Source organism: Lissotriton helveticus, chromosome 6 (genome assembly GCF_964261635.1).
Source record: "Lissotriton helveticus chromosome 6, aLisHel1.1, whole genome shotgun sequence".
Taxonomy (NCBI): domain Eukaryota; kingdom Metazoa; phylum Chordata; class Amphibia; order Caudata; family Salamandridae; genus Lissotriton; species Lissotriton helveticus.
In genome coordinates, this window is record NC_136067.1 from 314738326 (window position 1) to 314760778 (window position 22453).

At 46.6% G+C, this 22453-nt stretch overlaps 1 protein-coding gene across 2 annotated transcripts in view; it reads left to right on the forward strand.

Annotated features, from left to right (window-relative positions):
* SMC6 (structural maintenance of chromosomes 6) overlaps positions 1-22453 on the forward strand; it is a 1026872-nt gene that overhangs the window by 230075 nt on the left and 774344 nt on the right. For both annotated transcript variants that reach the window (XM_078647759.1, XM_078647758.1), the window contains exon 11: positions 18953-19099. In XM_078647759.1, the coding sequence (XP_078503885.1) occupies positions 18953-19099 (147 nt within the window). The remainder of the gene's footprint in view (positions 1-18952; positions 19100-22453) is intronic.

Sequence of the window (22453 nt, forward strand, 5' to 3'; positions counted from 1 at the left end):
AATGTCATCAGTTCTGCGCGTTGGAATTTCCAAGGCGGCACTCGCTCGGAGACGCTTTTCATCGCGAGTGGAGCTGCGGTCTGTTGTACGCCTTTCTGCCTATACCACTTCTGCCCAGAGTGCTGAAGAAGATCAGGCGAGACCGGGCCCAAGTCATCCTTGTGGCTCCGGACTGGGCACGAAGATACTGGTATCCCAAGCTACTCAGCATGTCAGTCGATCCCCCGATTTGTCTGCCTCTTCAGGAGGACCTTCTGTCGCAGCAGCAGGGGACGGTCCTACACCCGAACCTGTCCAGTATCCACCTACATGCGTGGAGATTGAGTGGCGACAGTTGAGGCCATTTGACTTGCCTCCTGTAGTTTGTGATGTGATTCTGGCAGACAGGCGTCCCTCCACAAAATCGGTATACACCTGCAGGTGGAACATATTTGTGGCATGGTGCACAGCAAAGGCTGTGGATCCACTCTCTGCCCCCCTTTCAGAGGTTGTCCTCTTTCTTCTTTCTCTTGCCCCGCAGGGCTCTGCTCTGGGCACTATCAAAGGGTACCTCTCAGCCATTTCAGCCTTTTTAAGTCTTCCTGATCAGCCTTCTCTTTTCAAATCCCCTGTTGTAAATAGATTCTTGAAAGGCATCACACACATGTTTCCTCCTGTTCACTTCGTGATGCCTCAGTGGGACTTGAACCTTGTACTGACTTATCTGATGTGCGCTCCCTTTGAGCCACTTCATAACTGTCCTCTTCGTCTTATGACTCTTAAAACTGCATTCCTGGTTGCCATCACCTCTGCCAGGAGAGTGAGTGAGCTCCAGGCTCTATCTTCTAAGCCTCCTTTCCTCTCTGTCCATCCGGACAAAGTTGTTCTGAAGACTCGTCCTTCTTTCCTGCCCAAGGTAGTCACATCCTTTCATATCGGGCAGTCCATCACCTTGCCCACCTTCTTTCCGCCTCCGCATCCCTCGAAAGAGGAAGAGAGGCTCCACCGTCTGGACCCAAAAATGCGCTCTCCTATCTAGACCGCACACACCAGTTCCGGGTGGACGACTAGCTCTTCGTTGGTTACGTGGGCGCTGAGGAAGGGACGGGTGGTGCACAAGCGGACCATCTCTCGGTGGGTCGTCTTGTGCATCAAGGTCTGTTATTCCTTGGTGAAAAAGGAGCTTCCTGTGGGGCTGCGTGCCCATTCCACTCGGGCCACGGCAGCTACTACTGCCCTGGGTCGGGGAGTCCCCTTGCAGGACATCTGTCAGGCAGCTATGTGCGCCTCGCTGCACACGTTACTAGGCACTTCTGCCTGGACAGCCAAGTCCGGAAAGACGACTTTTTAGTCTGTTCCGTTCCCCAGGACTTTCTGGTGTGATTTTGGTTCGCAGACCCACCAACGGGGTTGATATTGCTGGGGTATCTATTCTAAGGTAAGGAATCTAACACTAACCTGTTTCTTTCAGCTGCACAAGTTACTTACCTTCGGTAACTCTATATCTGTAAGAAACACTACTTAGTGTTAGATTCCTTACCGCCACACCCATCCTCCCCGTTCTGCAAACCGATATCTAGGGTTAAGGTATCTCCCTTTGAGGGCCCTAGTTTCATGGCACCAGTGTCGGTTTCTATCATGGCTCTGTGTTCCTGGCGATCACGACGACGGACGCTGAGCCGCAGACGACGCCTACCGACGCGCAAGGGTACTGCTGACAAACTTTCCGCATCCAGCCTGACGCCTGGGGATATTCTAAGGTAAGGAATCTAACTACTGTTTCTTACAGATATATCGTTACCGAAGGTATGTAACTTGTGCGACTTGGCCAGGAGGGTATAGTATCTAGAGATTTCAGGTCTGAGTACTTGCCGTCCTCTCTGGCTACCTTTTCAGGACGTCTTCCTGTATCAGAAACAAGGAGGGGTCCTGCTCCCAAGTATAATCACCCCCCTACACCTTGCTGCTCACACACCTGGGAACCTGCACCCTAGAGACCATCGCCTATCTTACAGCAGAAACAGTCTACTGGCAATAGGTAAGTGTGTGAGCTGCCGCTCCCACTTTTCTCTTGCTCCTGACACGAATGACCTTAGTTTTATAGACTGCAAGTGGGTGGCATTTCCCTCCCGCCCCCCACACTCCTCCCACTGATGTAGGATGCACACTGAGGTCACTGACCTAGGCCAAACCCGACCCCCAGGCCAAGATTCTGGGAGTGCGAATGTCCTAAAAGTAATACTCCTGAACACACACTCCATGAACAAGCATGAATTTAAAATCTATGACCACCTGATAATTAGGAAGGATAGGCCGAGAGGTCGGGATGGGGGAGTGGCCATTATCTGTAAAAGCTCCTTGTCTTGCATATCTCTTCCTACTATTGAGCTAGAAGGAGCGGAGAGTCTTGGCTTTCTGTTATCAGTATCTGCCCACCAGTCAATTGCTGGTGTTGTAATTTACCGCCCACCAGTGCCGGCCGGCTGGTTCTTGGAGTCCTTAAGCAATGCTATTGCGCCTATGGCCGCAAAATACAAGCAATGCCTAGTACTCAGTGACTTTAAAATCCACATGGATAAAATCACTGACCCAGAGTCCCTAAAACTATATGAATCCCTAAACAACCTTAATCTGACTCCTCATGCTTTTTTCCCCTACACATAAAAAGGGCCACATCCTTGACCACATTTTCTCAACGGACAGGATTGAAATGGACCCTCCTTCTCCCATTATCTGGTCTGACCACTTCCTACTTTCTTTTAGATTACGCAAAGAATCAGCCCAGTCTCAATCTCATTCAAAACACGTGCCCTAAGTTCCAGGCCTTTCTGTCAGCTGGTTCCTGAGGCATTAACCAGAGTACTTGAAAAACACCCGATCTCCTTTAGTGGCCACTTAGAGAGCGACGTACGCTCTCTAGAATATTGGCTAGAGGTACATGCGAATGAACTCTCCCCCTCAAGACCAGATTGGCTACAAGAGGTAGAGCCTCTGCCCCTTGGCTCTCGGAGGCTCTCAAGAAAAGCAGAAGCATTTGCAAACGCCTTAAGAGATTCTGGAGGAAGAATTTTAATCCCTCGGATAAAATGGCATATAAACTGGCTCTAAAAGCTCACTACACCAAAGTCCGCGAGGAAAAAGAGATCTTTCTACCCTCTAAAATCGACCAAGCTGGGAACAGTAGCAAGGAACGGTTCAAAATTGTCAAATATTTCTCCTCCCCCAGTGCCAATAGCGGCCTTTTTACCCCTACAAACGAATGGACAAATCTGATTGCGCAATACTTCTATGAAAAACTACAACCATTCATTCCTCACTTGGGGATCTCCCTGCTGTTGTGGAGGTTAGGTCAGTCGGGTCCACCCCTGTTTTTTCCAACGCTGGGGCACCCTCCTGCAATTTCCCCCCATAATGTTGGCAGACTCCCTACAAAAACTGAAACACTGAAAGCAGGCTCCCCCTCTGACCCCTGTCTCGCGAAAATGCTAGCATCTATTGCAGAGGTGGGTTCAGAGTCAACTACAGTACAGTAACGGCCCTACTCGAAGTTTCAGAGTCCATCAAGACTACCCTTGATAGTGGAGGCAAGGCCGTACTGAGGTACTGGGTTTTTAAGAACCGGCACAGAACCGGTAACCCAGCGGTGCCAGGGGATCAACACCCAGAGACCTCGGGTTCTCCTGAGTCAGACCTACAGAAACTCGGAGTCTTCTAGGTGAAGTCAAAGATTAGTTTATTGGCTGCAACCAAGGTGACAGGGTCCTCGAAGTACAATTCGAGTATATTCAGGAGACTGCACACTTTCACAAAGTTAGGCTTCTCTTCTTATACATAATATTCAGCCTTGGGCAAAACATTCCTTGGATTCGTGGTATTTCATTTATGGTTACTGATTACAAAAGAAAAGCAGAGTCATGATGACATGCACATATTTCACGTCGTGCTGCCCATAACAAATCATCCGGCAAGGCCCAACATTTCATCAGATATCGCTGGACCCCTAATAAAAACGGTCACCTCCCCATCATAAAGCAAGTGAAGAAAAGGAGTGGAGAAAGATGTGAGCGAGATATGGCAGGTGTGCGCGCTGAAATGGTTTTATGGCTGGTTGGGCCTAGATGCTATCTTGCTCGGCCACTGGGAGGGAACTGACCTAACGAGTTCGGCCTGGGGCAATGGTTCTAACTTGTACTGGGGTCAGGAAGAAGTCGATTAAGGAGTATGTGTCCTTGTGGAATCAAATTCAACTGGATTAAGGCCTATGTAAGGGGCAACATGCAGCTAAGGGTTTAGAAGGTAAATGACGATTTCGAGGTGAAATCGTCACTCGAATATGCCGAAAATACATGTACTTGATGTACTCGTCATTCTTGGTCTTTTGATACCAAATTCGTCCTATTTCGACGAAGTTTTTATTCTCTGGTCCAGAACTATTATGAATCTAGATTTTTCAGAACCACAGACCCTCCTTTTGCCCTTACATAGGCAATTAATCTATCCTTATGTTAATCTGAGTCCAGATCTATATTCCTAAAGTCATTGAGATGTTGCTGCAACATCATTCTAGTGCTGAGCTCATGTCTTGACACAGGCTTCCTTACACATGATGTAACACAGAGGCCACATATTGCAGGAGAACACTGTATGCATAGACAGAACAGGAAAAGAATGGCTAAGACCATCCCAATGACCATCAGAATTTTCCATCCCCAGGCAGATATTAGTTCCCAGAACCATCCCATTAACGACCAATCTCCTTTATCCACATGAATAGATTCGGAAATCTTATGTAGTTTGGAGATGGCCCCGTACACTGTCGGAGCATTATCTGGAATAAAAATGCAACAACTGGACTGGATCAATTTGCATACTCCACCTCGGTCCGCAAGTATTACATCCAAAGCGACCCGGTTCTGAAGGTTCATCAGTCGATCCGACTGGAGCTCAGCAGTCAGGTTACTAAGGGCACCAGCAGTTTCAATCACGGTGGATTCAACTACCCTTGTCAATTGCCTTATGTTTCTGCTGTTAGCCATGGCTCCCCAGAACGGCAGGAAACCCATTGCAAAGTCACCAAATTCTTGACCTGCAGTGTCTTCTTTACTCAAAACACCTCTAACTACCCTTGTCCGATGGTAATCCGCCGCTGCTGTGTAGGTGGGAGGTAACAGGAATGAAACAAAACATGAGCCCGAGAAGTCAGGGGGCAACCATGTATAGGCTCTATCATGGCAGATGAAATAAGTACCCTTAGCGGCTAAAAAGGCAGGGGAAGTCTGAGATCCAAAAACATACGTTTCTGTACAGACACTCTTCCCTAGCTGAGCTCTGGGATTCCTGCCAATACCTTGCAGACACAGGTGACCTTGATGAGGTACGATACAGATAGGGGACGATCTTTTGGCTTGCTGTTTCTCACTTAATGTAGTGCCATATCCGGTCACATTCCAACCTACATATGCAAGTATCTCATCATCCGGGGTATCTTCGTAAGAAGTTACTTCCTTGATCATGTCAACTATACCCTTGACTAGGGCGCTAGTCTTGAGGTTGTCTTTTACAGAACGTAGGGGTTGGATTTCTCATGCATATATGAACATTGTCCTATATGCCCATACTGACCCATTGCGACTAAATGGCAGAACCAAATAGGGGATACCTCTATCCGCGGTGTGGGGCATGAGACCGCACACCCAACAGTTGGTTGTGTTCATTACAAGTTGGTGTTGGTGTAATAACTGAACGAAGGAGTTATTAATGAACTCTAATCTCCTATTTGATTCGTGGTCAGGCAAAGGGTGGAAAGAATGAGAGGAAACAGTAGGGGGAGGTATGGGTGATGTAGTGGGCGCAAATGTCACGTGAAAAGAGAATAAAACATAGCTTATCAAAAAGACCATTACGCTAAATAGCATAAGAATACACATTATTATAAAGTTTTTCTTCGTCATTGTTTTCAAAAGTCTCTGCTTAAAGTTCATTTGTTTGGCAGGCCTCTCCACATCAGGAAACTCCATCCTCTCTAAGGTGCTGCCCGCGGCGGTAGGTTGTTTCTGCTAAAGGATGCTTCCGTCAGTCTAGGGCAGCTCCCTTGGACTAACCGGAACCAGCGACCTATCGTCGTCAGCTGCACCCAAAAGTCTTTAATCAACCGCGACCCTAGCAGCGGAACCCGGATGGCGGTTCAAGAAAAACAAAAATAAGCAAGTTACCTAGATGGGAGAATCTGCACTTTCAAAAATAGTATTTGGGAAAAACGCATTTTTTATTAGTCCACAGGTTTTTCTCTCGGGTCATAAAATAAATCACTTTTACTTTAGTCTGTTTTTCTTGGTCGTAAGTTGTAGCGTCTTTTCCCGGGTACTGTCTGGTCCAGAAATAGTAGTTCAGGTTCCACAGAGTTCAATTGTTCTGGTGGTGGCACAGTTTCTTGGAAAATGTTCTCACTCTTACAATCACGTTTAGCTTCTTTTACACGTTCATCAGTTGTGCGCTCTGAGTCAGTGCCTCCTTTCCGGACCCATTGGTCATGTGGCAGAGGGAAGGGTATCTTCTTACAATGGATCCCGTGGACCCAATTGGTCTTCCCCTCCACCCTAACAGTCGACCTTGTAGACAGGAGGACGAGGTGAGGCCCGGTCCATCTGGGCTGGTCGTTTCTTGTCCTCTGGAAGTTTCGGACAAGCACCCAGGAACCGGGGTCAATGGAGTGACCCGGTGTCTCAGAGACCGGAGGCAAGGTGTTGTGAACCTGTTGATATAAAACACGCAATTTAGCCGTCAATTCATACAAATAGTCAAGCAAAATGGGGTGTTGCAGCTCGCTAAACTTCGTGGGCCTAGGCACTCCCCATATGTTGGCTGGCCGACCAAAGATTACTTCATAGGGGCTGAGTTTCATTCGCGAATGCACAGTCATTCTGGTGGATAGGAGTGCTAAGGGTAGAGCGTCAGGCCATTTAAGACCTGTGCTCGCTTGGATTTTGGCCAATTTAAGTTTAAGCGTGCCATTGTAACATTCCACTAATCCAGCTGATTGGGGGTGATTTGCAGCGTGGAACTTCTGCCTAATGCCTAGCCCTTCACACACTCTTTTCATCACACAACCCACAAATTCACTTCCGTTGTCGGACCAGACCATTCTAGGCATTCCGAACCTGGGGAAGAACTCTTTCACAAGGGCTTTCGCTGTGGACAAGGCAGTATTGTCCCTTAGGGGATAGGCTTCTACCCATCTTGAGAAGGCACAAACAACCACGAGCACGTATTTTAAGTTGTTGCACCTCTCCATGTGTATGAAATCTAGCTGCAAAACCTCGAACGGATACGTAGGAGGTGCAAAATGACCAGCTGGAGTTGGGGTTCCCCTACCAGGATTGTGCTTCAGACATACCATGCAATTCTTGACAACATTCTCTGCACACTTGGGAATCCCTGAATTCTTCCACACTGGGGCCAACAACTCGCAAATCCCTTTCGCGCTGATATGGGCCATCCCATGAGCCATTGTAACCACTGCAGGCACATATGCATCGGGTAACAACCATCTCTGTTGCTCTGTCGATTCAATCCAACAACCATTTGCATCCATTCTCCCTGTACTTTCTCTCCACATGCTTAACTCTTTCTCCGTGGCCTCAGTTTGGATGGACTTCACACTTTCTATCGTGTCTTCACATATTCCAACATCACCAGTCCATCTTTCTGGGCTCGCAACATACATTCGGCTCATCATATTCTTTGCAGTGTCCTTAGCAGTTTCATCAGCGAATGCATTTCCACGACCAACATCATCAGTCACTTTCTTGTGTGCACTACATTTCACGATCGCTACTTTCAGGGGCAACGTCAGTGATTCAAGAAGCTCATTCACCAACTGACCATGCTGAATCTTGGCTCCATGCGAAGTCAGGAACCCACGTTCTCTCCACAATCGTCAAACTGTGAGCCACTCCAAAAGCATACTGGCTGTCGGTATAGACAGTCACTTTCATTCCTTTAGATAACACACATGCTCTCGTCAGTGCCACGAGTTCAGCGGCTTGAGCTGAACCATGTGGTATTCGCGCAGTTTCAATGATTGTGTGCAAAGTTGTGACAGCATATGCTGTAGTCACGTTACCATTTGGGAGTTTAAAGCAGGAACCATCCACCCACAATGTACCATCACATTCAGCAAGAGGAGTGTTGAATAAATCAACTCTCCCTTTCGTCTCTTCCTCTGTTCTGAGGAAACAATCGTGCTGTTCTGAAGCATCCGATTCCTCTGTAATTGGTAACAATGTGGCTATGTTCAAGGTACTGCACCTTTTAATGTGCACGTGGCTTGCTAGTAGCGTCAATTCATAACTGGACAGTCGAGCACTAGTTAAGTGCTGTGTCTTGGTCCTATTTAACAATGTGTCTACTGCATGCGGGACCATCACGATTAGTGTATTATTCATTACTAGACCTGCAGACTGTCGAATAGAAACAGCTGCTGCTGCTGTGGCTCTTAAACAACTTGGCAATGCTCGTGCTACCGGATCCAAAGTTGACGAAAAATAGGCGCATGGCCGCTGTCTATCTCCGTATAACTGAGTCAGCACGGACAATGCACAGCCCTCCTTCTCGTGGACATATAATGTGAAAGGCTTACTGTAGTTGGGGTTGCCTAACACAGGGGCCGAACATAATGCTGTGCGTAATTCGAGAAAACTTTTCTGACACTCATCAGACCAAGGAATGGGATTGGGTGTATTTGTACACGTTAGTGCCAATAAGGGTTTGGCTAATAACGAAAAATTTGGAATCCACTGTCTACAGTACGATGTAATGCCCAAGAAAGCGCGTACTTCCCTCTGCGTTCTTGGCACATTCAATTTCGCTATTGCCTGAATTCTTTCATGGGTCAGTTTCCTTCCCTCCTTCGATAAGAGATGACCTAAGTAGGTCACTTCTTGTCGGCAATATTGAAGCTTGGAAAGTGACACCTTGTGATGCAGATCACATAGATGACGCAGTAATGTCAACGTGGCCATTTTACATATTTTCTCAGTATCCGCAGCGATGAGCAAATCGTCCACGTACTGTACGAGAGTGGCACCTTTGGGCAAAACCATTGTCAAGCTGACATTTCAGAGCTTGACTATATATTGAGGGGCTTTCACAGTAGCCTTGAGGAGCGCGTTTAAAGCGGAAACTGCGACCTCCTAAACTAACGGAAAAAATATCCCTGCTTTCCTCAGCAATCGGGATACTGAAGAAAGCATTCTTCAGATCAATCACCGAAAACCAGGATGCAGATGCTGGAATCATAGTCAATAATGTTGTAATGTCGGGGACAACTGGGAATTGTGGCACCTCTATCTTATTTACTTCCCTAAGATCAATCACGAATCTATACACAGGTGGCTGAGAAGGGTCAGTTCGTTTTAAAACAGGCAGAACAGGACTATTGCAAACATTGCCTCGTGTTTCTTCAATTACGTCTTTTTCAATCAACTCGTAAACAATCGCTAGCAAAGCTTTTTCGCCCTCATTGGATATCCTGTATTGGGGAATTCGTGGCATTTTGACATTCGGCTTCAATGTTACAACATACGGTGGAATTTCTAAAAGACCTACATCATTCGGACCAGTAGCCCAAAGAATATCTGGTAGAAGTGCCAATTCTGCTGGAAGTGTATTTCTCGACAAATACATGGGAGAAACCACTTTCTTACCTAAAGTAAGTTGTACTCCTGAGGGAGAACAGTACAAAGTCGCATACAATCTTTTTAGCAAATCTAATCCTAGCAAATTTTCACCACAACCTGTTGTCAAAATAAGGGGTGCTTCGAATTCACAAGGACCAACAGAAAGAGATAAAGGGTCAGAAATTGGATTTCTAACCGGGGCGCCAGAAAAACCTACGGAAACGTTCATTTCGCCAGACAAAGGTGCGCCAGGGAGTTTTGAGTGCATAATAGAACTCTTTGTAGCACCAGTATCCAACAGAAAAGGTTCTGACACACCCGATGTGATCACCTCAACGTAAGGTCCACTCTGATCTACTGGAACTGAAACAACTCCCTCTCCTTGTCTTAGGCTGTCCTAGCAATCATTACTCTCCCACTGCTCATTTTCTGTGTAATACTAGTCAACGTAGTATTGAGCTGTCCTGTCAGATACATTATTTTGCTGGTCAAACCTGTTCATAGAGTTTTGTGGTGGGAGGGGACGTGTGTCCTGAGGGGCGTTTCCACGCCCTCTACCTCTAGGCGCTTGCTGACTACCACGACCTCTTACGCCAGAAATTCCATTTGCACGTTGTGGTAGGGCAGGACAGTCATATTTGTAATGACCCTCTTGTTTGCAGTATAGACACTGGTTGGGACCTACGCGGTTTTGATTGTAATCGAATCTTTGCAAGTTTCTCTGAGGCTGCTGAAAAGTGTTCTGGTAGTGATTCGGACCATTATTATTTTTATTACCACCACCACGTGGCGGATAGGCTTGCTGTAGCAAAACCTTCGTTTTGAGTTCTCTAGTTTTCTTCTCTACTTTATCTTTCTCATCTTTGTCTCTATTCTCGTAGTACTGTGCGGTAGCTAATATCTGGGCTGAAGATGAGACTGCCCAAGAACTTTCCGAATCTTTTAATTTCCTACACAAATCTGGAAGTATATTGTGCACAAATTTATCGACAAACAATCTCTGACCACCTTCTGTGGTCATATCTTGACCGCTATGGTCAATGAATGTTTCTTCAAATCTGGTGAAGAAATCTGACACAGTTTCTTCTTTCTTTTGCTTGCATGCAGATAACTTATCCCAATTTACGCGTATTGCAGGCATTATCGTTTTCATGTAATCTACTATTCTACCAGGTAGTTCCGCTATCAAAGGCTCAGGCTTGGCACCACCAACTTGTCGTGCGTCTGCAGTAGTAATATTAGCCCATGTGTCACCTAATTCCTGGTCATGATCTACATGACAAATTTTTCCCCATAACGGCTGTGGAACAACGTTCCCGAATAACATATCGATATCGGCCAAATTCATTATACATGACCCAGCAGTTTGCGACAATTCTTTATAGTACCCTGCAGGATTTTTACGCGGATCTGGTAGTGTTTGTTTGAGTGCTAAAACTTCAGCTCGCTTCCATGGGACATGTACCCATACGCGGTGAAAGTGCGGCAGGACAGGTGGGACAGCTGTCGCGTCACCCTCTCTCCATTGTGGGGGAACTTCTCTCATAGGGTATTGTCGTGCCTTTTTCCTACTAGATGCACTAGATTCCGGTGGTGACCCAGAACTGCTTCCCTTACTTAGATATGAAAATAGCATCTCAACTGCTTTTTCCACATTGGGACCTACAATCATACCCTCTCCAAATTTAAATCGTACACGACACATCTCTTGTGGGATGCATTCTTGATCATTGTCTTCTAAATCTTCGCCAAGAAAGACGCACATCTGTTCGAACACATATCTCTGTGTCGCTGCTTCCCATTGGTGGAAGACTTCCATGACTGACTGTACATCATATTTTGCAGTGTCCAGGACCCATTTCCGAGCTAAACTATTCAGGGAATCTCTCTCTTGATAATCAGGCAGTTGACTTCGCAACTGTCTTCTTCCTATGTTAGGGGTCGTAGCAGGCGACCCGAAAAGAGGTAAAAGAAGATTAGTAACAGTGCTGGCCATTTTCTGCCGAAGGGAAGGTGAAACTGAAGGACAAGCAGATGAAAAAACGGGGTGAGGTAAGGCGGGGGTAGAGATGGCAGAAGAGGTATCAGGAATAAAGGATGTGGTACTAGGCAAAATCATAGAGGGGGCATTAGGAGATGTAGAAAACACTGTAGGCAAAATCGTAGAAAACACAGGTGAAACAGAAGTGGTCGGTGGGCCTGGAGGAGGCTGCACCGAAGAAGTAGGAGCCAGCTGAAGAGCAGCTGGTGGGTGCTGTGGAAGAGCCGGAGGCGCAGCTTGTGCAACTAAAGGTTGCGGGGGTGCTGTGGCATTCTGCGCATAGGGGGGTGGCGAAGTTAATAATTGCGACATTAATTGGTCTTTTTCACGCTCTTTTGCTGTCCCTTGCTGAAGAGACGGCAAAACTGGATAACATTTATCTATTGCCATTTTACGTTGCCTGTGCAACTGCTCATTTATCTGCTCTTCCTCATTATCTTTAAACTGCACGGCAGCTTGCATTACTGAAAGTCCCCCTTCTTTCTTATTTTTCTTAGCTAATTTAATTTCTTTTTGTTTGGCTTCTTTGCGCCATAAGCGGAAAGAGTCAAACATCGCCGGCCGGGCTTTCTTTTTGAAGAGTTTAACTTCAAGGTTGTCTAAGATTTCAGAATCAAAGCTACCATATTGGGGCCATTTTAAAACACCATCTTTCCTAGTGTATTTAATCCATACCTCGTTGTAAACGATGGGGCCTACCCCATGTTTAGCGTATAGTTCGTAAGTCGGAGTTCCAACTGGAGGAACCGGACATGAGTCCTCCAATCGGGAGTCCCTATTGTTACTACCAAGACAAAACCAATTCCCGAGTCTAAGACTAGGCATCCTCGCTCTCTAGTCTAGTTCCAAAACTTCAAAGGATTTATCGATTACGATATTTCTCGTGAAAACACGAGTCCTTCGGTTATGGTGCTTGCAAGAACCAATAAAAACCTTTTGTATCTCCAAGATACCACAAAGTAAGTCCAACTAAGGACTGGGAGACGCTCCACTTATACTTAACTGAAAATATCGATGGCTTCACCAGAAGACTCGTCTCAGCGTTTCGCTCTACCGAAAACTTCAAGGGTCCAACATCAGGGCGATAGCCAGGGCAGCAGTCCTTGTAGCCGTCGGGAAGCGGGGAACCTCGCAGTAAAGACCTTCGGACCACGTCGACATGCAGGGGTCGATGAGGTGGTGGGCCCTCCTCCGGAATTTTCACACGAAGCTCCTCACGATCTTCAGGCTGATTGGTACCACTGAAATCGCCCCAAACGCTGGGCGCCAACTGAGGTACTGGGTTTTTAAGAACCGGCACAGAACCGGTAACCCAGCGGTGCCAGGGGATCAACACCCAGGGACCTCTGGTTCTCCTGAGTCAGACCTACAGAAACTCGGAGTCTTCTAGGTGAAGTCAAAGATTAGTTTATTGGCTGCACCCAAGGTGACAGGATCCTCGAAGTACAATTCGAGTATATTCAGGAGACTGCACACTTTCCCGAAGTTAGGCTTCTCTTCTTATACATAATATTCAGCCTTGGGCAAAACATTCCTTGGATTCGTGGTATTTCATTTATGGTTACTGATTACAAAAGAAAAGCAGAGTCATGATGACATGCACATATTTCACGTCGTGCTGCCCATAACAAATCATCCGGCAAGGCCCAACATTTCATCAGATATCGCTGGACCCCTAATAAAAACGGTCACCTCCCCATCATAAAGCAAGTGAAGAAAAGGAATGGAGAAAGATGTGAGCGAGATATGGCAGGTGTGCGCGCTGAAATGGTTTTATGGCTGGTTGGGCCTAGATGCTATCTTGCTCGGCCACTGGGAGGGAACTGACCTAACGAGTTCGGCCTGGGGCAATGGTTCTAACTTGTACTGGGGTCAGGAAGAAGTCGATTAAGGAGTATGTGTCCTTGTGGAATCAAATTCAACTGGATTAAGGCCTATGTAAGGGGCAACATGCAGCTAAGGGTTTAGAAGGTAAATGACGATTTCGAGGTGAAATCGTCACTCGAATATGCCGAAAATACATGTACTTGATGTACTCGTCATTCTCGGTCTTTTGATACCAAATTCGTCCTATTTCGACGAAGTTTTTATTCTCGGGTCCAGAACTATTATGAATCTAGATTTTTCAGAACCACAGTACTAATATTATTAGACCTTTCTGCGGCTTTCGACACTGTGCCCCATGCTCTTCTTTTGCACAGACTTCAGGGCTGTGGCATTGGTGGTTTACTACTTACCTGGAAAGCCGCCAGCAAACTGTCAGCCCCCCCCCCCCCCCTCCCTTTCGGCCCCTATTTCCCCATTGAATGTTGGTGTCCCACAAGGATCTATCCTGAGCCCTACCATGTTTAATGTGTTTATGGCACCCATGGGACTTCTGGTGGAACAATACAGTGCTGAAATTATATCTTACGCCGATGATACGAAGCTACTGTTCACCTGCAAAAAAGATATGCCCTTGAATGGGACCATGATAAACACCTGCTTCTAAGGTGTTCATCTGGTTTAAACAGAACCAACTGTTGTGTAATTCTGAAAAGTCAGAAATAATTTATTTTTGACCCAACCCGGGTGAGGAATGGCACAATTGGTGGCCACAGAATGTCTCCCCCTGCTAATTTAGCTACCTCTGTTAAAAATCTTGCCGTGAAATTGGACTCAGACTTGTCCATGAAGTCTCAGGTCCAAGCAGTGGCTGGCACATGCTTTGGCCTACTGAAAATGCTGCAGAAGTTTCTTCCACTTCTCCTAGTCCCACATAGGAAAACAGTGGTCCAAGCACTGATTGTCTCCCGCCTCGATTATGTGAATGTTCTGTATTGAGGCCTCCCTGACTATCTTCTGGGTCGATTACAGGTGGTGCAAAATGCTGCGGCAAGAGCCATACTTATGGTCGGCCTCAGGACGCACACGACACCGCATCTGAAGTCTCTACACTGGCTTTCAGTGCGTAAGAGGACACATTTTAAAGCCCTGACATTGGCCTATAAGGCCTTTCACAATACGGGGGCCTCATTCTTGAGGCACCGTATATAGCGGTATGCTCCATCTAGAAATCTATGGTTGTCCACACAGCAGCTCTCGATTGTTCCGAGGTTTCTCGTTCCCGTCAAGGTGGGCGTTCCTTTCAGTTGGCAGCCTCTCGACTCTGGAACAGCCTGCCTCAATCTTTACGCTAGGCTCAGGATCTTCTCAGCTTTAGACGTGGCTTAAAGACCTGGCTTTTTTCACAATAAGCAGCAGATATATGTGTGCTGGCATTGCTGTCACTGATTCTCGCCTCTCAGCGCCGGGACACGCATGGGAGTAGCTGCGCGCTTTACAAGTGCCCAGTAACATAACATAATACTTACCTAATTACAGCTGGACATCCTTCAATAAAATGTATTTATTTTGGATGTGAGGACAAATTTGTGGCTTGGTGTGAGACCCGTTATTTCAGATGTGGTTTTCTTTTTGGCACTGTCTCAACAAAGACTTGCAGTTGGCTATATGCTAGCCCTTTTGTCCTTTTTATGTTTATCAGATTAGAGATCTCGTGCAAATCACCTGTTATACATTTCCTGAGGGGTTCTAAGTTGCAATGTTCTTCCAGAATCCTTCATGCTGCATTGGAACCTCACTCTGGCCCTTACATTTCTTATGTGCACGCCATTTGAACTGATGAATTATTGCTTCTTATGGCTTTAAAGGGTCAAAACACTCTCTCATCGCTATCACTTCTATGCACCTTTTAGTGTAGTGCAGCCTTTTTTTCTCCTAGAATCTCTCAAAAGAGGAGATGCCTCGTCCAAAATCAACCTTGAGCTTTTATATTGATCGCGCAAGAGAACACTGTGTGAACGACCAGCTCTTCTTGGATTACTACAGTACCAAAAATGATAATTCCTTGGTCTTCTTTTTGCGATGGCCAACAAAGAACCCCTTGCAGGCCTGTGGGCCCTTTCTCCCATGGCAGAAGCTTCCACAACAGTGCAGGTGAGGGTGAGGGTGGGGGGTGGGGAGGGGGTGTAGGAGGGTTGTTTGGGAAATCTTTGACATGTGCATCATTGCATATGTTCATTAATCACTACTGCCTAGTCAACCAGGTCCAAAAAGAGGACTATTTTGCAGGAGTTGTTGGTTTTGGTCCACTCAGACCCATAACCTTTCGCAAGGTACTTCCTGGGTGTTTGTTTTAAAGGTGGGGAAACTGTGATTAGAAGTTTCCATTAGATGAACAAGTTATTTACCTTCAGTAACGCTCTTTCTGATGGATACTCTGTTTAACACCTTAGGAGCTTCGTAAATAAACCTCCCCAGTGCTGCGCTGTCCATTATCCAGTGCTGAACTGGACGTCCAGCGGTCGCACGCAGCACTGGGGAGGTAGTGCCTGTGACGACCGTTGGCCGACGGCAGCACTTAAAGGGTTAACTGCAGAGTCCTCACCACCCTCCTGTCTTCCCTTTCTGTGGAGTGTATATCAGCACATTCTTTAACGGTCTCAATTTAGATATAGGAACACAGTCATCGACAATTTCTTAAGACTAATCCGTGTCTGAGGGTACTGAAGAGAAATTAGATGAAGAAATGTAGGAGGGGAGGGGGCTTATATGTGGGTCCACTCCGTCACTTCTGGGACTCTCCAAGGTCACCACAGATGACCCTGCACCACCTAGGAGTGCGTGGGTGTAACGGCTGGCAAAATATTCAGATTCAATCTGTTATCTGGAGGTATTCTAAAGGTGAGGTATCTGTAGTTAGACAAGAGTATCCACCAGAAAGAGTGTTACAAAAGGTAAGTACCTTCTTCAGGTGCACTGGACATTCTGGCAGGCACAACAATAATTTTAACAATGTGCGCAGTACAACAAGGGGACCTTTTGAGGTATTTCAAGATCCACAGCCAGACCGTCTCAAGATAGATAGAGGATCATCTGTGTTAAAATAGTGACTCCTTTCTTTTCCCCAGCCCCTCTACTCCACATGCCATTTGGCCACCGCAAAGTGGGCAATATGTTGTTTTTGCTCCAGTTTAACCTGAGGATGCCGGAAAACCCACTAGACAACAGGGGTTTCAAAATGACACCAAAAAAAAAAAGGATGGGGCAGCCCACCCTGACATTGACCCATACCCTCACCTTAGAATCCTTACACCTTTAGCTACATTTTGGCTATATTTTTCTCGGTGATGTCCAGGGAAATGCACAAACCCTTAGTATCTATATAATCCCCAGGATGTTTGGGGGGTGGGGGGAGTCGTAAATTTGGTGTGGATTTCTTATGTGAAAAAAGTTATGAAGTTGTGAAGGTATAAACATGAAGTACCCCAAATATCAACAAGCATTTGCAATGCAATAGGTCTCGCATTTACGCAAGTTTAAGCTATTGGCATTGTAAATGACACTGCCTTTTATTTATGTTTTGAAAACAAAAATAAAAGGCATTGTTATTTGCAATCTCAATAGCTCAAACTTGTGTAAATGCGAGACCTATTGCATTGCAAATGCTAGTTGAACTCGGCTTCAGGCAAGCAGCAGACATACCCACACACCACAGGGCTGAGAGCCTAGGGAAAGCAGTGAAAAGGAAAGGCAGGAAAGCAGCAGGCACCCACACGACGGGGCTTAGTGCCCGGGGAAAGCAGGGAGAAGGAGGGACAGGCAGGAAGCAGGTACTCACACACGACGGGGCTAGGAGCCTGGGGAAAGTGGAGAGAAGGAGGGACAGGCAGGCACCATGTATGCACATGATGGGGCTGAGATCACCGGGGAAGCAGTGAGAAGGTGGGACAGGCAGCCATCAGACATAAACACAACTGGGCTCAGTGACTGGGGAAAGCAACGAATCATTCATAACAGATAGGCATGCATGCATACGACAGGGCTGAGAGCCCAGCGAAAGCAGTTTTAAGGAGGGGCAGGCATGCAGCCGGCACACATGCAACTTGACTTGGCGCCCGGGGACAGCAGTGAATCATTCATAACACAAAGGCAGACGGCAGGCAGCAGGCATGCACATGACTGGGCTGAGAGCCTGGGCAAAGTAGTGAATCATTCAGAACAGAAAGGCAGACAGCATTCACACCTGCAAAGGGATTGAGAGCACAGGGAAAGCAGTGAGAAGGAGGTACAGGCAGGCAGTAGGCACGTACACAATGGGGCTGAGACCTGGGAAAATCAGTGAGTAGGGACAGGCAGGCAGCAGGCAAGCACCCAACGGGGCTGAGAGCCCGGGTAAAGCAGAGGGTAGGAGGGACAGGTAGGCGGCAGGCACACACACAACAGGGTTTAGAGCCTGGGGAAAGCAGTGAGGAGGGACAGGTAAACAGCAGGCACACACAGGATAGGGCTGAGAGCCTGGGGAAAGCAGTGAATCATTCATTACAAAAAGGCAGACAGCATTCACACATGCAAAGGGATTGAGAGGACAGGGAAAGTAGTGAGAAGAAGGTACAGGCAGGCAGCAGGCATGCACATGACGGGGCTGAGAGCCCACGGAAAGCAGTGAGATGGAGTGACAGGTAGGCAGCAGGCATCCCCGAACCTGGGCTGAGAGCCCGAGAAAGCCATAAGAAGAAGAGACCAGCAGGCGCACACACAATGCAGCGGAGAGACTGGAGAAAGCAGTGAGAAGGAGAATCAGGCAGGCAGCACCCACACAGACAACAGGGCGGAGAGTCTGGTGAAAGCAGTGAATCATTCATAATAAAAGGCAGGCAGCAAGCGTGCACACAACGGGACTGGGAGCCTGGGGAGAGCAGTGAGAAGGAGGGACAGGCAGGCACGCACACGACAGAGCTGAGAGCTCGGGGAAAGCAATAAATCACTCATAATAGAAAGGCAGGCAGCATGCACTCGCACAATGGGGATTAATGCCCGGTGAAAGCAATGAAGGGACGTCAGGGAAGGAGTGCACGCGTAGTCTTCTCTTTTTCTAACCACATACTCGTGCTAGTGGCGCGCCCCCTGCTCGCTCCCGCGAGGTGGATGCCGCCACAAGCACGAGTATGTGCTTAGAAAAAGAGCAGAACAACGGCTAAAGGTCTCCCTAGCAGTGCATGCGCTTTGCGTAGGTGAGACCTAAAAAGGGGCTCAGCATTGGGAGAAGATAAGCAACAGCAGCGAAGGCTTTAATATTTAATTGGTGTCACCAAATATGTTAGTTTTCCTAAGTAATATTATTAATTATTATATGTTTATTCTTCAATGTAATATTCTATTTAGGTTAACTTCTTTCTAATCTGTACTTTTTAATCAATGTATTTTTATTTAGTGCAAAGTAAATGAAGCAGAAGAAAAATTCAGGGCTATTCAGAGCCAGTTGGAGAAGATAAGTGAAGAAGCACAAGAACTGAAACCACTTTTAATTTCTACGAAAGCAGATGTTCAAACAAGGAAGAAGGCATTCAATGAAGCAGAGGTGAGTTAACACTTTGCCGGATTTGTAAGCTCCTCAGATGGTGGGACTCCTAGGTACGGCTGCTTTGCAATTAAAGATACTTCTTATTCCTCCAACTGGAAATGAACAGCAGACTAAAGATGGACATCCTAGCAGCATCCTAGCTTTACATCGTTAAAGTAATGGTTAGTGGGTCAATTATATATTTCCTTCGTAATGTGCACCAGTCCACTCGATTTGGGTTATCGGCTCTCCTATGCAGTCTAGTACAGTTGCATGGCAATTAACACTGTCGCTCTTGTGCTGTTATTGCCAGTTTGTGCTGTAGTTACACATACTTTGCATTCTCCTGCCATCTAGTATTGGGTCCGGATGTTTGCAAGTTGTTTTTCTTCGAAGAAGTCTTTCCTAGTCATGAGGTGAGGTGACTCCTCCTTTCGGTGATAGCGCGCATGGTCATCAACTCCATTGTTAGATTGTTTTTTTCCGCCTTCGGGTTCGGATGTGTATTACTGCGCTCTGGCTCGAAACCGTTCTTCGGGTTCCCCTCAATGAGCAATCCTTGCTACCCTTGAGGGTATTGTTTCGTACGCGTTTCACACTTTTCCGTGTATTGTTTCGGTCAACGGAATCTCATTTTCGATGAGAAAGATTCATGGGCGGCCTTTTGGCTTACCGCGTTGAGTCAGCTCTCCGTCGACAGAACGGACACCGTTCAAATTCTGCCCTGAGTGCCATGCAAAGTATCCGCGCACTGACTCACACAAAGTGTGTAACTTGTGCTTGTCTCCAGAGCACAAGGAAGAATATTGCGACGCTTGCAGATCGTTTCGATCCAAGAAAACTCTTTGCGATCATCAGGATCGAAGACACGCCGGACATCTTTGATGAAGACTCTGGTCAAGAAGATGTTAGTGCATCAGCGGCAGAGGAGGAAGAAGCCTTCTCCATGCAGGACTCTGATTCGGAGCTCGAGATAAACCTCGATGCCAAAGAACAGCTACAAGGACAAGGTGACATGAGTACAGAAGACCACTTGCCCCTCCAAATCACCCACAAAAAACAGCACCAAGACAACGTTTCCGACGCCCTGCCTCCAGGCCCAGCTCCCAAGTCAAGCCTTCTGCCTCGATACCGAGTCGGCGAAAATCCTTGTTGGAGCCGAAGCCCTCCAGTTCGAAACAGAAATCTTTCTCGGAACCGAAACCCTCCACGCCGAAAGTAAACCAGCCTTTGGAGCTTAAATATTCCGTACTGAAAGGGCAGCCCACACCAGCGCTGACACCGAAAGATGTCCCTTTGGATCCGAATTTAGACATTGTTCCGCCGAAAATGGGTCCTAAGCAAAAGAGACTGTATATTGACCCTGAAACAGGTCATATACATACTAAACTACCACAGAAACACAAGCTTCCTGAAGAGGACACTCATTGTAAGATGCCTTTAAAAAAGAACTCTGTTGCTACTAGTCCTTTTCATCCACCATCCCCTCCACCACCCCACTCTCCACCTTCAAATCCTTTGCAAATAATACCTCAGGATTCTCCACAATCTCACCATGATGGCGATTATATTGATTATGAGGGTACATATTTACCAGTAGATCCATGGTCAAATTAAACAGTTGATCCTCCAGCAGTTAATGACCCAGACCTTTACCCTGCCAAGCCATCTCCTCCAGATGACAATGTATCCTATCAAGAACTCATTGCCAGGCCTGCACAATATCATTGGGAGGCACTACACAAAGAATCATTAGAGAAGGATTTTTTGTTCGAAACCTAAGGATCCACACAGGTCTTCACAAACACTTGCTTGTGGGCATGATGAGACATGCTGATTCAATTTCTAAAGACCCAGTACATGCACGCATCTTGACTCCTAGAGTTGGCAAGAATTATAAGGTCTCCCCAACAGATCCAGTATTTTTCAAGGGCCAGTTGCCACTAGATTAGCTTGTATTGTCCAATGCTCGTAAGCGGGCTAATTCCAAAACATCATGGGATGCTCCGCCACCAGATAAAGATTCCAAGTTAATAGACGCTTCTGGCAAGCGCTTAGCTGCTCATGCTGTCAATCACTGGTGCATTGCAAATATGAAGGGCCTTTTAGCCAGGTATGACAGGGCTCATTGGAATGAAATGGAGCAATTGCTTCAATATCTGCCAGATGAGCTTGAAGCAAAAGCCAAGATTTGAGTTAATTTCCAATTCTTCCAGAAGGTGTGCTCCAGATGCTGCTGGTACTGCAGCCAGAGACGTCAAAACTAGCATTTTGCTTAGGAGACATGCTTGGTTAAGGATCTCCGGGTTTAAGCCTGATGTCCAACAGCTCATTCTAAACACACCATTTGATAAGAAACATCTTTTTGGTCGTGATGTCGATCAGGCATTAGAAAAAATGGACAAGGACACTGTAGTGGCCAAATCCATGGGAACACTCCAATTTCCTTTAAACAGAGGCTACTTTTGTCGTTCCTTTTACTGACCGAGGTCCAAAACCACATCCTCAGATCAGAATACCTCCACTTACAAAGGTAATAACTAGTCCTCTCCCTCATGAGGCTTTTTTCGAGGAGTTTATAGAGGGAACAACTCTAAAGGTAGGGGTAAGGTTAACACAACCCGTAGCTCCCCTTCCCCTGATAAGCAGTGACTTACCCACGCTTCACCCCCGACTATACCACACCTGTCGGGAGAAGACTTCTACATTTGCTTCCCATTTAGCAATCTATAACAACAGACAAATTGGTGAATGGAATTATCCAACATGGTTATTACCTGGAGCTTACCGGCAATCCTCCAAACATTCCACCTTGCTCTCACAAATTGCCTCCAGAACACCTGCAATTAGTACATTCTCTTTTACTTAAAGGAGCTATAGAACCGGTTCCAGTACAGTACAAAGGTTCAGGGGTTTACTCTCTGTATTTTCTGATTCCCAAAAAAGATGGTTCCCTTCAACAGGTACTTCCACTTTTTCAGAAGGCAGATTTTATGTCTACTCCAGACTTAAAAGACGCATATTTTCATGCTCCAATTCACCCAGCTCATCGCAAATACCTCAGATTTGTGATAGCAGGCAATCTTTACCAAATCAAAGTACTTCCCTTTGGAGTGACTACAGTGCCCAGAGTATTTACCAAATGTCTGGCAGTTGACACGACTCATCTGAGGAGACAGCATATTCACGTCTTCCCCAATCTAGACAGCTGGCTCAATAAAGCAAGCACTTACCAAAACTGTCGACATACTCAAATGACAATAGACCTACTTCATCAACAGGGCTTTACGGTCCATGCACAAACATCTCACCTGAATCCTTCGCAGATTCAATCTTACCCAGGCGCCACTCTAGACACAGTCAAAGCGCTAT